This window comes from Epinephelus lanceolatus, chromosome 1 (assembly GCF_041903045.1).
Source record: "Epinephelus lanceolatus isolate andai-2023 chromosome 1, ASM4190304v1, whole genome shotgun sequence".
Taxonomy (NCBI): Eukaryota; Metazoa; Chordata; class Actinopteri; order Perciformes; family Serranidae; genus Epinephelus; species Epinephelus lanceolatus.
In genome coordinates, this window is record NC_135734.1 from 48,602,252 (window position 1) to 48,620,016 (window position 17,765).

General features: G+C 40.0%; 1 protein-coding gene across 1 annotated transcript; it reads right to left on the minus strand.

The window, feature by feature from the left end:
* Nucleotides 1-1,317: 1,317 nt before the first annotated feature.
* LOC117256686 (deoxyribonuclease-1-like) lies at nt 1,318-14,473 on the minus strand. The gene is made up of 10 exons (XM_078171657.1): nt 14,375-14,473; nt 12,756-12,841; nt 11,631-11,725; nt 10,120-10,206; nt 8,474-8,856; nt 8,096-8,208; nt 5,408-5,562; nt 5,224-5,320; nt 5,060-5,135; nt 1,318-3,057 (listed from the first exon to the last, which is right to left on the minus strand). The coding sequence occupies exons 2-10, from the start codon at nt 12,834-12,836 to the stop codon at nt 2,804-2,806; spliced, it is 1,341 nt and encodes a 446-aa protein (XP_078027783.1). The 5' UTR covers nt 12,837-12,841; nt 14,375-14,473; the 3' UTR covers nt 1,318-2,803.
* Nucleotides 14,474-17,765: the final 3,292 nt, after the last annotated feature.

Sequence of the window (17,765 nt, forward strand, 5' to 3'; positions counted from 1 at the left end):
CTGTACCAGCCCCTAGTTAGGCTGACTTAGGCCTAGTCTGCCGGAGGACCCCCCTATAATACACCGGGCACCTTCTCTCCTTCTCTCTCTCTCGTATCCTATTACTGCATCTTGCTAACTCGGCCATTCTGGATGTCACTAACTCGGCTTCTTCTCCGGAGCCTTTGTGCTCCACTGTCTCTCAGATTAACTCATATCACAGCGGTGCCTGGACAGCGTGACGTGTGTGGTTGTGCTGCTGCCGTGGTCCTGCCAGATGCCTCCTGCTGCTGCTGTTATCATTAGTCATTAGTCATACTTCTACTGTTATTATACACATATGATTATTATCACACATGTATACTGCCAGCTATGAATGTATACTTTCAACATATTGTACCACAGTAGCCAGAACTATAACTATAATATTACTTTCAATAATGTTGTTGTAAGCTACTGTCATTACCTGCATCTCTCTCTCTCTCTCTCTCTCTCTGTCTCATTGTGTCATATGGATTACTGTTAATTTATTATGTTGATCTGTTCTGTACGACATCTATTGCACATCTGTCCGTCCTGGAAGAGGGATCCCTCCTCAGTTGCTCTTCCTGAGGTTTCTACTGTTTTTTTTCCCCGTTAAAGGGTTTTTTTGGGGAGTTTTTCCTTATCCGCTGTGAGGGTCCAAAGGACAGAGGGATGTTGTATGTTGTAAAGCCCTGTGAGGCAAATTGTGATTTGTGATATTGGGCTTTATAAATAAAATTGATTGAAATTGATTAAAAAACCTTTCACCTTATACCCCAACACCCTTGCAGTTATTGTAGCTTTGAGAGGCAACACTGAAGACTGCACAAGCCATGTTACACTCACGCAAAGAGGCTAAATAATGCTCCAAAGTTAGGCTACATTTTTGCGAGTGGCATTGCCATTTTTCAAAACAGTGTATTTCTATATTTTTGCTTATTGGTAGATTTGCATAGATTAACACATTATAAACAATAGATTTGGAAATGGTGATAGATAAAAAGTACTTTAAGGTGGGAGGGGTGTGGATGAGGGACCCAATTCAGAACATTTTGTCCCCCTGTCCATAATTTCTAATGGTTGGCCTGAATATAAATATTTTCATTTTAAATGTTTATCAGCTGGTCACAACATCTTGTACATCACTAAACATCTTGTACTTCACTAAAAAGTAAATTCTCTGTCTGTGACCTCAAGGTTTTAAGTTTCTACATCACAATTGGGTGTCAAACTCTGCACATAAATCATTCTGCACAGTGAGAAGCTTTAACATGTGAGAGAAGTAAGAACACAGAGCACACATTTTTGAGTGAAGGGGGATTTCAACTTTATTACCCAGCAACATTTAAAATATAATTACAAAGAAGGAAAGCTTAAGCTGCATCTAAATTAAAGCTCCAGTAGGCAACATTGTTTTGGTATAATTGAGTAAAAATTTTATAATATCCTCTAAGCATAATGTAAATCAAGTGGTCTGAGACAAACAAAAGGTTTCTGCACCTCACCATGGCTCTGTGTTCAGCCTCTAAAGAATCAGCATCGTGCCGATGTGCATCAACCAATCAAAGGTCAGCTCAGACCACTGCGTTCCTATTGGCTGTTCTACTGCATATGCGCGTTCCCGTGCCACCGGCAGAAGGGGACAGCAAGTGGCAATGGCGAACAGTGCACCAGGTAATAGCTATTCAAGCATTGGCTACAACTTCCTACACGGCTAAACAACCCAAAAAAAGGAAGACAGAACTCGGTTCCCCGGAGCCCCGGAGGGATGGGAAGGGTGAGGTGGGGCCGGGCCCGGCCGGAGGGCGTGAGGGTCCGCCCATGGGAGCAGAGCCGAGGGCTCTCCGCGGTGAGGGAGAGCTGAGGCTCGGGAGTATGTGTGGGTCCGCGAGAGAGGGATGGGGCGGGCTGCTGTGCAGAGAGGGAGAGCCGAGACTCGGGGTTACATGTGCGGGTCCGCGAGGGAGGGATGGGGCGGGCTGCTGCACGGTGAGGGAGAGCCAAGGCTCGGGAGTATGTGCGGGGCCGCAAGGGGGGGATGGGGAGGGCTGCTGCGCGGTGAGGGAGAGCCGAGGCTCCCAGAGGGGGAGAAATAGAACCAAGTAGGATAAAATACTCGCGTGCTTGTCTGGTAGGAGGGGCTCAGGGCGAAGACAAATGAAACCTAACTCAGATGAGACTCAAAAATCAAGCTTCTTCAGGCTTTCTACCTACTGCAGCTTTAATTCAGCACAATATTTAACTGCAGATAAAATACAAGCTGTTCATGCAAGAAATTCAAGATTGCTAAGTGGATTTTTAGAGCTAATAACTAATAACACTACTTTAACAGGTTAATGCAAGAGCTTGATCAATAAGTTTGCCACTAGTACGAAATTGGCTGGGAAGTTTGATGATGGTCCTCCCTTCTTTTTTGCTGGCCCAGCTGTCTCGTTCTGCTGTGCTCCTGTTAGTGTTCAGTCAACATTAACAGAACAAAACTGAAATGTGCAGTTGACCCAGAAAAACAAAATGTATGAATAGATACAGATAATGGATTTACAGTGTTTTGCTGTCTAATTTGTCTTTGGGGGAGCTATCAACTCATTAATGCATTGTAACTGTAGATCTGCTCTATTCTAACTGCATTTCCACTAACAAAGACCACACCAATAAGATAAAGATTTCTTATGGTTTATTGTGTATGATGGAAAGGGTGAAGGGGTGAGGATCGAGGGATGAGAGAATGAAAGGATGAGGATGGAGGGATGAAGGGATGAAGGGATGAAGGGTTGAGGGATGTAGGGATGAGGGTCAAGGGCTACATGGATGAAAGGATAGAGAAGTCAGATAAAGGATCAAGGGATGAAGAGAGAGGAAAGAAGCGACGAGGGGTGAAGTGATAAGGGGTGTAGCGATGGGAGGGTCGAGGGATGAAGGCTAGTGGTTGCAGGTGAGGGTGATGATAGATGTGTTGGGTCGAAGGCAGGAACGCAGGAGAGATCCTGGGAGTGAGACTGAATAGGGGAGGTGTCTCTTCGTGAGCTCGGCTTCGGATAGAGCCCCCTCTGGTTTCTGTATGCAGAAAGGAGCAGAGGAAAAGATGTAAGAGGCGAGAAGGAACTGCATGGATGGGATGTGAGAAATGTGTCAAAGAGAAAGAGATTGCATCAGGTACGCTTAAATACTTTTGGGTGTAAATGGGATATGTTCGAGGCGTGGTCTTTGTTTTTGAGCCTACTTATAAAACTACATTTCAATAACAAAGACCACACCAATAACATAAAGATTCTGAATGGTTTATTGCGTATGATGGATTATGAGTTCAGAGAAAAGGTGAAGGGGTGAGGATCTTGGGATAAGAGAACTGAAAGATGAGGATGGAGGGATGAAGGGATGAGGGTCGAATGGATGAGGGATGAAGGGATGAAGGGTTGAGAGATGTAGGGATGAGGGTCAAGGGCTAGGAATAATGAGGTCTTGAGTAGTGAGGCATGGTCCTGCTTCCAGACTTAAGCCAACTAGTAAACTGGCTTACTAGCACTAGGACTGCACCATGACCAAGTGATCTGTAAAGCTTTAGTAAGACGGGGAAATACAAAATTTTGAGGAAGAATAAACAAATGAGAGAAGGGGATGAATGTGCGGCAGGAGGTTGTCCATTACTGCTTGTCTGGGACGGATATATGAGTGTCTGGGAAGAGGAAATGGTTACAACTGTTGCAAACATGGGAGCGAATGTGGTGGCCAGCGGTGGAGGCTGCATTGATTTACTGCTCAGGAGTGAGAACAAGAGAGAGTCAGAAGTATTAAGTTGCGTTAGAAAAACAGGGACAAAGTGGAGGGTGGTAGATGCATTGGGAGGAATTCAAAGCACGGACTATGGACGCTACAGAGGGGTTGACTCAGGGGATGAGTAGCCTGAACGAGAATGGATGCAGGGCTAAGAAGGTCGGAAGTGAGTGGCAAGCGTTTGCTGTAAGAGCAGAAACCTTTTTGCAAGTTTTGGTTAACATCAGAATGTATGTCGCGGTTTGCAACTGCCAGTGGCCAAATTAATGAAAAGCTGGCTCCGAATAAGTAGTTCTTTGCAGAAAAGGACATTTTATTATTATAATTATTATTATTATTATTATTATTATTATTATTGTTTTATAGATACAATGGGTGGTAAAACTGCGAATAAACGTGACATCTAGAGAGGAACGGGGGAGCTGACGCTAACTAGCGAAATGGGCTGAGGGTGTGCATTGGACGAGATTGTTATGAATAGCTTTCTGTGAAGCTGATGGAAGGTTTTCTGGTTGTGGAACTGATTAGACGGCTGTGACGATGTGATGAAGCCTTCGAATGAAGACATGACAAGAATGATGGAATGATCTGAGAAAGGACAAACACATAGGATTATTGTTTGTTAGTTTGTTTTACTTGTGTGTTTCCTTTTGTACGAATTAAATGAGCAATGGCTACTTGAGAGATTTCCCTTAATACGTATTAAATGAGCATTGGTAGAAGGAACCTGAAATTTAAGATTACTGTTCGCCAAACAAACAAACAACAATTGTTTCCTCTAATTGCATATGACAATTAGTAACTTAAAAGGTGAAACCATACAACCTGTTTCCCTGTTAGTGGGAGATTATGGTACTGGCTGCATCCCTCGAGGGAGTGGAGACTCTGTGATGTCACAGACGGCAATCCTAGCATGGATGTCTCTTGTGAAATGTCACTCTAATGCTTTTAGTTTCCTGTGTAATGCACTTTGAATTGCCTGTTTGTTGTATCAATAAAGATGCATTGCCTTGAAACACATTAATCTGTAATTCACGTTGGATTTTCTGGGTTTTATTTCATTGTCTCATTGGTACCTGCCCCCATCAATGCAGCCCCCTACACTGTTTCAGCGCTGGAGTGTTTTCAGTCTGAATCTGAGCTAAGTGATGATCATTAAAGACTGTGATGTGATTGATCAGACTGAGTAGACTGTAATATAATTGAATTGTGTTCAGAATGTGAACTGAAATAAAATCAAAATGCCGTTTGATGAAATAGTTCAGTTTGTGTCACTGAGGTCAACCTGAGGTTCTTTTGGTGGCGTTTGTATGGGGCTTCAGCTCCACCTCCACAGGGTAGTGGTCACTGATGCTTTGCGCCTGGAAAACAAATAAAGTTTGAATAATGACACGTCTCCTTTAAAATACAATAAGTACTCAATGACTTCACACTGAAGATGAGCCTCACTTGTTCATCAGTCAGTCTGAACGCTCTCTGGAAGTTGAAGGGCTTGGCTGACCTGGGGACGACGGCTTTCAGCATGGCCTGTCCGAACACCACGATCCTGTTGGCAGGACATGCATCACAACCTTTTAAAACACTTAAACAAGGCACAAATCCACTCAGACAACTGCCCTGAGATGTGAGCTACCTGTCGTAAGTGTTGTCATTACAGTTGCTCGTCGTCGTGTCGACATCATCCTTTATCAGCCAGTGATAAGGAGGAGAAGAGATGCGAATCTTCTTCTTCCTCTTCTTGGAGAGATAACGTCCACCTGCATTAAAATCCCCCAAAATCATAATGTTCTGCAAAAGAAATAACAACACAACCATAATTATGATAAAACAAATCCATGTGTGCAGAAACATTTGAGAGGGGTGACCATCCCTATTGTTAACAAAATGAGTCCCCCTGCCTTCCATCCAATCGCTCTGACCCAGATCTACAACCAATGAGTTATTGAGAATTAACATGTTTCGATAGAACGTTTTTATTTTAACAGCGCAGCATCTGTAGCAGTGGTTCAGCCAACGAGGAAACTCACAGACCAATAGGGGTTCATCCACCTTGTTAAAAAATAACAATCAAAAATCATTGTTAGAACTAAACCTCTTGGTTTCTATTGATAAATTGAAATCCAACATAGAATACTGGAGAACCCTGCCACTGTCTATGATAGGTAGAGTAAATGCCATAAAAATGATACTACTAAAATTTTTATATCTCTTTCAAAATCTACCAATATTTATATCAAATGATTATTTTAAGAAAATAGAGACAATTATTTTGGATTTTATTTGGGGATATAAAAAACACAGATTATCTAAAAAACATATTTTCAGACCTACCCAAAATGGAGGTTTGGGTCTTCCGGTATTCAAACAATATTACTGGGCAGCAAATGCTTGGGCATTGGCATACTGGCAGTGGGGGTCACCAGACCATGAATTACTCAACTCTGCCCCCTTGTGGATAAAATTAGAACTTGCATCTCTATTAAAGCCATTATCTCCTTGTCTTCTTTATTGTTTACTAATGTTGCATCTGTTAAGTCAGTAAGCCATAGTCTTATAGTGAGAAACTCACTTAAGATCCTCACTCAAATAAAAAACACCCATAAAGCTCCCAACATATCGATTCATACACCAGTCTGCCATAATCATGCCTTTACCCCAGCATTAGTGGACAGCACATTTATTTTATTTTTATTTAACCTTTATTTAACCAGGAAAAGACTCATTGAGATTAAAAATCTCTTTTACAAGAGTGTCCTGGCCAAGACAGGCAGCAGCATAATCACACATACACACAAACACAAGGTGGACACAAACATTAAAAACACTTAGCATCCAAAACAGCAACAATTCAAGGTCAGCTACAGTAATAAAAGCCTCAGGCAAAACATCTACAACCAGATGTTTCTGCCTCCAGGTCTTCCAATTTCCCATTAAAAGTGCTCAATGAGACCAACTCATTTTGTTTCAAAGTTTTCTGTAACATGTTCCAGGCAGAGGGAGCAGCAAACCTAAATGCTTTCTTATTTGCAGCATGGTATGTGAAAGGGCTAAGATGTTTAAAAGATTTCTATATTGACAACAGCTTTGCATCTTTTGGCCAATTAAGTGAAAAATATAATTTACCTCATTCTCATTTTTTTTTTTAGATATATGCAACTTAGACATTTCGTACGGGAGAACATCCCTCAGTTTGAAACCATAGGGAAAGGACATACGTTTTTGGAATTACTCTCAATTTCTCCGAATAGAAAGAAACTTATTTCCAATTTTACAGTTTTTTTTTGGCAAAGAGCCTGAACCGGCACTCTCTATTAAGAGGGCCTGGGAAAGAGAAATGAGTGATGTTCTCCCTGACCTGACAGGGTATGGACGACTGCACTTTCATACATTCATAGATGTTCAATAAACAGCAGACACAGGTTAATTCAGTTGAAAGTCATACATCGGTGTCACTATTCTAAGGTCATGCTGCAAAAAATTTTATCCTTCTGTTTCTCCAATTTGGGATAAATGTAAATTAAACAATGGTACCTTGTTACATTTATTTTGGGATTATCCAGCTATATGTTTATTCTGGTCAAGAATTTTTCTTTTCTTTTCTGAAGTATTCCACATCTCACTTCTACCTGACAGAGACTTGGCCGTTTTTGGATGTTCAGCCAACTCATTAGCCTTTCCTTCCTACATCCAATCTGCCCTGTTAATGGGTACAGTGCTAGCCAAAAAACTCATACTTGCAGACTGGAAGTCATCAAATCCACCATCTTTTCAGAACTGGATACATGAACTTGTATCTAGTATATATGGAGAAATTGCGATTCAGCAGACAATCTTTTCAAAACAAATGGGATGACTCCTGGGGCCCTGTAATGAAGTATCTTGGTTGCAATAACCAGTGAAGCAGTTTGGTCTCTTGCCAGCTGAGTGTCGTCTTGATGAAGTCAGCTGTTGACATCAGTTTGGTCATCTAGAGGATTGGTCAATATGGACTCATTTATATAATGTCTATGTTTCTCTCCTTGTGTGTGTGTGTGTGTGTGTGTGTGTGTGTGTGTGTGTGTGTGTGAGGGTATGGGGGGCTTGTTTGTTTGTTTTGTTTGTTTGTTTTTTGTCTTTGCTGTGTTCTTTTTTTATTATTATTATTTGTTTTTTTTGTTTTTCTGTTTTTTTTGTGTGATTTTTGTCATCAGTTTTCTGTTGTGTGTCTTTTGAAGTATACCAAGAAAATAAAAAAATATCTAAAAAATAACAATCAAAAACCAATCACATATTAACCATTAATTTTACAATACTTTACATTCTTTATACATTCCCAACTCACAGTAGTCCTCCATCTTTTCCTCACTGCTTTAACCACATCGTCCACAGCGTCCAGCTCTCTCTCTGCGTCCCCTGGTTTGGTGTGGACAGGGATCAGTGCCAGCTTCTTCACAACTGGAAGCACAAACACACAAAGTAAGACAAACAAACACAAAAACACACACACATACTTGTGAGGACCCTCATAGACATAAAACATCCCCTAAACCCTAATCCTAAATCTAACCTAATTCCAACTTTAAAATGAAGTCTTAACCTTAAAACAACCTGAAGTTTGTCCAACACTGAGGATCAGTCAAAATGTCGTCAAATTCACCTTCACATCTAAAACTGGTATTGGTCCTCACAAAGTGTGCAAGACAGACACACACGTGGGTACCTGTTGTAGGACTCTTGAACTGCAGAATGTAAGGCTCTCTGGCGAGCACGTCCGCAGCTTCATCTTCTATATCATCTTCATCTTCATCTTCCTCATCATCTTCATCTTCATCATCCTCATATTCATCATCGTCATCTTCTTCATCCTCATATTCTTCACCATGTTCATAATCTTCATCCTCTTCTTCTTCTTCATCCTCTTCTTCTTCTTCATCCTCTTCTTCTTCTTCTTCATCCTCTTCTTCTTCTTCATCCTCTTCTTCTTCTTCTTCATCCTCTTCTTCTTCATCATCCTCTTCTTCTTCTTCATCATCCTCTTCTTCTTCTTCTTCTTCTTCTTCTTCTTCATACTGGTAGGAGTTGATCATTTTCACCTGATCCTTTCTGAGACACACACAAACACATGCATAGTATCAGTCCCCGTAAGTAGACAGAGCATAACATCCATCCATTTTGGAGGGTCGCGGGGGCTGGAGCCTATCCCAGCTGACATTGGGTGAGAGGCAGGGTTCACCCTGGACAGGTCTCCAGACTATCACAGGGCTGACACATAGAGACAGACAACCATTCACACTCACATTCACACCTACGGACAATTTAGAGTCACCAATTAACCTGCATGTCTTTGGACTGTGGGAGGAAGCTGGAGCACCCGGAGGAAGCCCACACTGACACAGGGAGAACATGCAAACTCTGCACCCCTCCCTCCTGGGATTGAAACAGGAACCCTCTTGCTGTGAGGCGACAGTGCTAACCACTACACCACCGTGCCGCCCTAGAACATAACATCCATAATTTCAATATCATTTTTGCAGATGTACTCAATACCTCTGTCACCTTTTTTGCATTTAGATCTTTGCTTTGTCATGTATTTGTTATCTAGCAGGATCACTAAAAACAATGTGAAGTAATTCAGCTAAACTTTGTGGAAAGCTGTGTGAGGTAACTGGTCCAATAGCACCATCATGTGGTCATGATAAAGAATGCAACGTTCTTTGGATGGCCACTTCAGTCTGGCTCCAGTCCCCACAGACCCCCACGTTAAAATGCCCAAATTTACAGCAGAAATAAACATTTTTACAACCTGGTAGAAAAAAAAAATTGGTCTGTATTGTTAATTTCCCCCTTTATGATAAGTGTATTGGGTGAATTTTTATATAGCCCTCTCCAAAATGTCAAACTTGAGGCTTTAAAGAGGGAGCCCACAAGCCAGTGGGTGATGCCATTGTGGCTTTGTTAAATTGCTTAATATAGTCTATGCTCCTGAACTATACAGGTGCTATTCATAACACACATTATCCTAAAACTAAACAAGAACAAAATGTCGGACTCCATGGGAAAGGACCCACTCCTTAAGTAGATATAAACAGCTCATTCTAAGGTGACAAAAACACCACTATCTCCAGGTGATTATACACTAATGAAAATACAGTTATGAACATTTTATTCTATTTATGCCATTTATCCCCTTAAATCCTACAAACTTGACCTTTAACTTTCTCTAAATTTTGCACACTTTGTCAATTTTGATGCAGATCCAGAGGCAGGTTATATTTTCAAAAAAAATTTTTTTTTCTTTTAAATGTTTTACTAAATAAGCAGATTTTGTATTTGGCTTTCATTCATAGTCAATTATTCACTTCATACCTGTAGAAGAAAACAAACTTCTCCCTGTAGGAGCTTCGTCCCAGAGGTTCGCTGCACTTCATTTCGTACGGACGTTGTTTGTTATCTCTGTCAGAAAACAGAAACAACTAAAACTGAAACACTTACTAAGTCATCACAAGATCACAACATCGGTAAAATATGTTTTTTTCCCCACATCCTAATGTTATTCATGAGATTCTATGAATTAAGTTTATTGAAAAACTAGATTCGATCTGCATAGCAAAACAAAGACCAGCACCCTCTCCCATCTGTTCCTTGAGTCTCTGTCACTCTAATTATTCTCTCATTTCTGCTACTGACATTTCTGAAAAGTTGAAACATGTTCCTCAGCTTTTTTATTCATATTTGAAGAAAACTATTTGTCCGCTCTAATAATTTTAACAACGACTAAGATCTATGGGAACAAAATAATCACCAAATAAGATCTGCAACAAAGCTATGCCTGAATTACAAATTTTATAATGTGTAAAAAGTGTGAATACAATAACACAAAAAAATTTTCCAGTAAGATGTAAGCCCAATGCAGTGCAGACCTGTAGCAAATAGCCAGGGGGGCTTACTTTTTAGACAAATGTAAGGGCAAAATTAAGACTGACAGACATCTCTCTTTTACACAAAACTAGGTCCCTGAGGAAAGCAAAACAAATCTTGTCTGACCCCAGTCATCCCCTGGCATCAGAATTCAAGCTGCTCCCATCTGGATGCAGATTTTGTATGCCCAGATGTAGGACAGGCAGAATTAAAAAGTCCTGGGTTCCAGCAGCCATTGGCCTTTAAAATAATGGATGATGATTTTTTAGCCCTTTTTAAGCCATTTTAAGGTGTATTGCATGCACTGTGGTCACTTTACCTTTTTATGTTTTTTACTATTTATTGTTATTCTCTATTGTATTTTGTGGATTGCTTATTTGAACTGTAATTGTCATTGTTATTTCTATTGTTCTGCTGCTGGCTGCACCACAAATTGCCCCTCAGGGACAATAAAGATATCTTGAACTTGAACTTGGGTTAACACCACAGATCAGTCTAAAACATCTTTGTGGAGCTGGAACCACAATGGGCCATTTTGGTGTGCATCTAAGTGGAATGCAGCCTTTACTAATGTGTTTAATTACACCTGCATGTCAAAATACCTGCCATTTTTTTTTTACTTAAAAATGCTCCAGATATTTCTTCAGTTGGTTACATGGAGCCTATTGGGGTCCCTAACGGCTGCAGTCGCACGCCAGCTTCCAGAGACGGAAGCTGGAATGCAATTTCTGAGTTGACTTTATAATAAATAATTGGTTATGACAAACGCAAACATTATCTGAAGCAACATGAAAAAATTCTGAGTAGGGCATTACTATCCTTACATATATGTCTTATTTTGCACTTTATGCTACTTCAAAGTTAGCTCTTTAGAGCATTATGTGAAGTTTCTATTTGTACTATTTTACTGTGCAAAGATGCTCCAGAGGAATCACTGAGTATTTACATAGAAAACTCACTTGTGGTTGTTGAGGGCTGTGTGGAACTTGTTCATGGCCCTACCAGTTGCATCTATCACCTCCAACATCACCACCACACTGTACCGGGACACAATCTGCAAGAAAAACAGCCAACATACACACTAATAACTCAAGTAATGAGATATGGTCTAATTAATCATTAAACACAACAAAAATAATAATACAACACAATATAACTTTTCCCAGCAGAAATTTTGAGTTGTCAGATTAGGAGAAACACAAGTGTTACTAATGCCATTAACGAAGCTCCCCAGTAAACCATGACACTGTGACAGTGAGCCAACATGCCAAATGTTGGTAGTGTATGTTTCTGCAAACCACGGATACATTACATCTGTACATTATCATGTAGCGCATATGTTGAAACTTTACATTTGGACACTGCAGTGGTTAACATGTTGTTATTTTTAGGCACAAATCCCACTTGCTTATGGTTCGGTAAATGTCATATTTTTGCTCAAAACACCCACTTTCAGTGGCACAGTACCCACTGGAAATGCAGAGATTACTCACTAAACAACAACTGGTGTTGTTGTTTATTGGTCTCGACCAGTGGTCTGCAGCAGTCTACACTTTCCCATATACATCCCATTAATGAAGCAAGTTCATATACATTAAAATCAGGACCATAGGTCCCTTTAGAAATGTTGATATGATACATATTAAATATACAAAGATAACGTGTCCATGGTTTGCAGACATGTACAATGTCAACATTTTCTTCTGGTGACTGAGCTGCAACAATAAGCTTGAACTTGAAACAGCTAAATGGATTTCATCAATCAATATTAATATCTGAGACAAAGAACCAAACACTGTAATATTATTACAGTATTTTTGACTGTCTAAGTATCATCTATGTAGTGTTTTTGAACAACATTTAGTGTGTCATTAAATCTGCCTCGCTGTCATAAAGTGTCAAATATGTTTGTTTCCGTGATGATCAAACAAACTCTGAAACTGAATGTGTTCATCACATCTCTGAGCTACATATAAACAGTTCCCTATTAACACACCATACTGTACAAGCATCACAAAGAAGTGAAACAAAATTACTCATCATGATGATCAGAGATTTGACTGTGGTCACGCACACTGAATTACCTTGATAAGATTTTCCCTCACAAATGGGTTGCTGACTTTACTCATTCCCAGCTGTTTGACATTGAAGGCTGCGATCTTCATTGTGACTATAAAAACAAAACTTACATTATTTTAAAGGTTTAAACATAACAGCCATCATGCTACTGATTTTGTGGGGGGAATAAATCATGAGAGGGAAATGTGAAATAGAAGAAATGAGACAGCAGATAGAGAGCGGAAGTGAAAGCAGAAAAGCCACAGCTCACACCTTTAGATGTACCCGAAAGCATCAGACAGCAGGTCATTTTCTATATTTTAATGTATGTTTATTGACTGTTAATTAGAAAACTGTGCACATAATTCACACAGCAGGGTGGTGAGTTCGGTGTTTCCAGAAGATTAAAGGAATCAAGCAGAGAACACAGTCTGTTGTCAGGAAACATTCAGTGGAGAGGAAATATACATTAATGATGAGGAAAATATTACTTCCAGAAACAAAACTTTTTCAGGAACAGATTTGAAACTTCTGCAACTTCTTTTAGCCAACTTCTCTGCTCATTTTCCTTTATTATACATTTATGTGTACAACCATTTTCTTAATACATGTACGTACTTAAAAAATGGTTGTCAAAACCACAAAAATACCAAGGCATCTACATGTAGTCTTCATCAGGGCATAAAACCCCTGATGAAGACTACATGTTGTAACGCGCAGGCGTTAAGCCAGTTTAATAAAGGCTTTTTAATTTTTGTAAAATAGTGTGCCTTGGTATTTTTGTGGTTTTGACTAACTTTTTTATCTCTGGAAGTTTCCTTGGATCCAATGAACACTTGTTTTTGGCACTTGAATGTGTGAAGTAGCACTCCTCAGACTACTTATAGTAATTTTTTCTCCACTGACATGTACATACTTGTTCTATAAATACAAATTATATCATTTTCACACTGTCCCCAGACTTGCACATATCTCCAAAATCTCCCAAAACATCAGAACTCACCACCTCCGCCCAGAGAAGAGGAAATTATTTTAATCTTTTTATCCGAAAGGTGTAAAAGTGCAAGACTGAAGATCACCTCAAATCTGTAATGACCTGCTGAGCGAACTCAGACTTGCATAAAATCAAATTGCTACTGAAAATATGTTTTTATCATGTGTGGACAGTTAAATCATTCCACAACAAGAAACCATAGATTATCAAAACCATCCAGCACTTCATATATTTGTGTGTCTTCAGTTGTACATACATACACTTTACAATATCTACATATATACAACCAAAAAATAAAAAATAAAATTTGGGCGTTCACACATGTCTGTGCAGAATAATGCACATCTGAACACCTGGAGAAGTAAGGAGGAGGGGAAAACAAAAAAAACACATATATGAAAGAAGAGAGGTGAAGCACTTTGTAGAAAAAAGTTTAAAACACACATATTTAACATATAAAACCTGAACATCGTCATGTTTTCATCACTGCATTGTCAGGTTGGTTTCCCACCAAATGATATTGCATCATACAATGGAAAACAAAACCGAGTATAAAGTCAGTACAAAGAGCTGCTAAATTAACACTTGAAGTGCTGAAAGTTTTTTTCAGTCACTGAAAAGCAGAAATTAGTAAGAAACAAAGAAACTCACCAGTGTTTGTGAGATGAGTAAGAATAAATCAACAAAACCGCAGCAGAGGTTGTTTCTTTGTCAGCTGACTGATGCAACTGATTGCTCTGCAGAGAGCAGCCTGAACTAACTCTGAGATACAGGAAGTGTCTCTGCCCGCCAAAAAGGGTTGGTAGGCAAACAGATTCAATTCATGCCATTCAGTTGCTAGGGGGCATTAATTCTTTTTCTTTCCCACCTGAACTGTAAGCGACAGAGGGATGTAACTCAGTAAAACCTGAACAGAAGAAGTATTTTGAGGAAGCCTACTTGTACTCTACTCAAATATTTTGTTTTTCTGCTTCTTTATACCTCTTCTCCACCACATTTCACAAGGAGATATTGTATCTTCTTTTGGGCATTTTTAGCCTTTAATGGACAGGACAGACAAGTGTGAAAGGGGGAGAGAGAGAGGGAGTGACATGCAGCAAAGGGCCACAAGCTGGAGTCGAACCCGGGCCGCTGTGGCAACAGCCTTGTACATGGGGCGCCTGCTCTACCACTAAACCACCGACGCCCCGGAAATATTGTATCTTCTGATCAAGTTGTTAAGCTTATAACATACAGTCCATTGGAAGATTAAACCAGCCTTTTTGTCTTTTCACCTCCTAATTATTCAGTGGTGTCTCCTTGTTGTGTTTCAGATGTCTCTCTGCAGTGTTGGCAGTTCATCCCTCTCTAAACTTCTATACGTATATCAGAGCTTAGTTTCTTTTTCTTCCAATCTCTCATTAATCATCTCACAACCACTCAAATTTATCTGGTGAACCTTTGGAAGGACCTGACCCCTAGGTTGGGAACCCCTGGACAAAATTAACAGCATTAAACTGGCACCACCTTGAGCAGCTACAGCGGTGACATGCTGCTCTGACATTCATACATTATTACTACCAAAACAAGGGCACATTTTTCTCCCGAACAAAACCTTTTACTTTTGATACGTTAACTACTTTTGCTGATAATACTGCTGCACTTTAATGACAGATGATTGGCTGTCAGAGTGTCAGGTGGTCAGTGAGTCATATAAAAAATGGTGGATAAAAATCGGCGGGAAGAAACCCTCCAACACCACCCCCATCCACACACAGGGTTACTGAATATTTCCATGGCCTTGCAGGAAGAGAGGAAGCTCCTCCTTTGGATGTTTGAAACAACCGGACTGATCCTGTTCCTTGTTTCACTGTCAGATCAGAAAAACAACCAAAACTTCAAATTAATAACCAGGCTTTACTCCACACTTATGAATCACTCAGTCTGTGAGCAGCTGAATAAAATTACTATAACTTAGAAATCCTCTTATATTATAAAATGTTCAGATATTTTCATGTAAACTACATCTGTTATCTCTCTATATCTGTCAGTGAAATGAAATGAAATGGAGTAGAATAATAAAGTAACTCAAGATTGTAATCACAGGAGTACTTGAGTAAATGAAAATTAGTTACTTTTCCTCCCCTCACCACCACCTCCCCCAGCAACACCATCAGGACCTGTTGTGGTAACCAGTGTGGTCACAGCTCTGCACAGAGTTTCTCTTTTCATGTCTTCAGACTTAAATCACACAATGATGAAAGGAAACCAGTGACTCACAGCAGTCAGTAGCCTCCTCTTAATGTTTCCTGACTCGTGCTGTGTATTTCACTGATAACTGACCGTGATGACAGAGCTGGGTTCTTTGTTAACTTGCAAAGTGCAGCTCATTGACAGCTGGCTAATGACCCATGTTTCACTGTGAACCACAAACATGAAGTCATTTTTGAAAGACAAAATGGCTTTCTCAGGTTGAGAATAAAAGAGGTTTGATATAGATATTATTACCTCTGCTGAGACTGGTATGTTTTGGTTCATTTTGTTTGGTTGTGAGCAGGAATACAGAAAAACTACTGGCTCGATTTTCATGGGGAAAGTGTTAAGCGTGGGCCAAAAGAGAACCTTTTAAATACTGGAGCGGATCTGAATATTATTAACATTAGGATACACAAATTATTTTTCACTTTTGTTAACACTGTGAGACAAGGCATTTGGCCTTAGCAGAGGTCTGCCCTCTATGTATGCCCTTATATTCACATTATGCTCACCTTATCATCTTTATTATAATGACAACAGTGTAGAAATGGCTGAGAGTGGTCGAGGGGTATGACATGCTCCAAAGGTCCCAAAGCTGTTATGCACTGTAACCACTCAGCTGTCCAGGACTCCTTCAGTACCCCAGATGAGAACATGCAGGCTGAGAAACCATGATGAAAATTTACTTCTGAAAGTCACACCAACAGATCACAGTGAAGAGTGACCTGTTCCTATACATGATAAAATATACAGAATGCAGTTTGAGATACTGTGAGGGAAAAGAAATAAACTCCTCTAAAAGATTCTGGCTGTTTCAAGAGGAGTCAGAACATCCATCCATTTTCGTCTGCTTATCCGAGGCCGGGTCACGGAGGCAGCAGGCCGAGCAAAGCACCCCAGACGTCCCTCTCCCCAGTGAAGCTTTCCAGCTCCTCCTGGGGGAATCCGAGGTGATCCCAGGTCAGATGGGATATGTAGTCCCTCCAGCGTGCTCTGGGTCTGCCCCTGGGCCTCCTACCAGTGGTAGAAGTCGGAACATTTGGCATTTAATTTGATATTAAAGTAGACATTTTTAATTTGAACACTAAAAGTTATTAATGATGAACTGCAGAACTCACTGTGCCAAAAACTATTAATGTAACTAAAACTGCTTTTAAGAGATTTTAGTGAGGTTTCATTTAAAAAACAGCTTCTGATTAATTAGAGTGTTGATGATGCACAAAATTCACGGTTCAGTACATTTTCAGTTTTGCAGGGGTGAAAAAAAGTAGAAAAATTATCTTTTTTTTGTCATTTACTTTGAAAAAATGAATCAGTCAGCATCGGCTCATTGGGTATAATTCTTACTGTAACAATCGAGGCACTCAAGTGCTGACATATTATCAATAAGATAATATAAGTAACAAAAACAAACACAAATATCAGTAATGCTCCATCATAATACTCAGGGAGGGGGGTGATATGAGACATGGATGATTGTGTCGCGGTTTCAGTCTCACTTTCAGAATCAATACACCCCAGCTGATCACGCACCAACATCACTCGTAGTCTGACCACATTCACTGTTAATATCTAATATTTAACAGAGATCAAAGTGTGGACACATAACAGAGCAAAAATGCAGGAACATACTGACCTATGTGTAGAGCTATTGTACTACCCTTAAAGTTATACCAGAAAGAGTGCTTCATTTGATACCTTTTTTTCTGCTTCGTTCAGTACCCATCATGTGAATGGAAGCTTTCAGTTGGACAAAATGTCACCAGACTCCACAGGTGGGTAGTATAGCCATACTTCTGAGAATTTT

Bases quoted from the DNA above. Each gene is read 5' to 3' on its own strand.
- LOC117256686 (XM_078171657.1), bottom strand. From the start codon at position 12,836: ATGAAGATCGCAGCCTTCAATGTCAAACAGCTGGGAATGAGTAAAGTC. The intron at 11,726-12,755 runs GTAATTCAGTGT...TTTTTCTTGCAG, and splicing joins TGAGGGAAAATCTTATCAAG to ATTGTGTCCCGGTACAGTGT. The intron at 5,321-5,407 runs GTAGCTCACATC...TCCTGCCAACAG, and splicing joins AATGACAACACTTACGACAG to GATCGTGGTGTTCGGACAGG.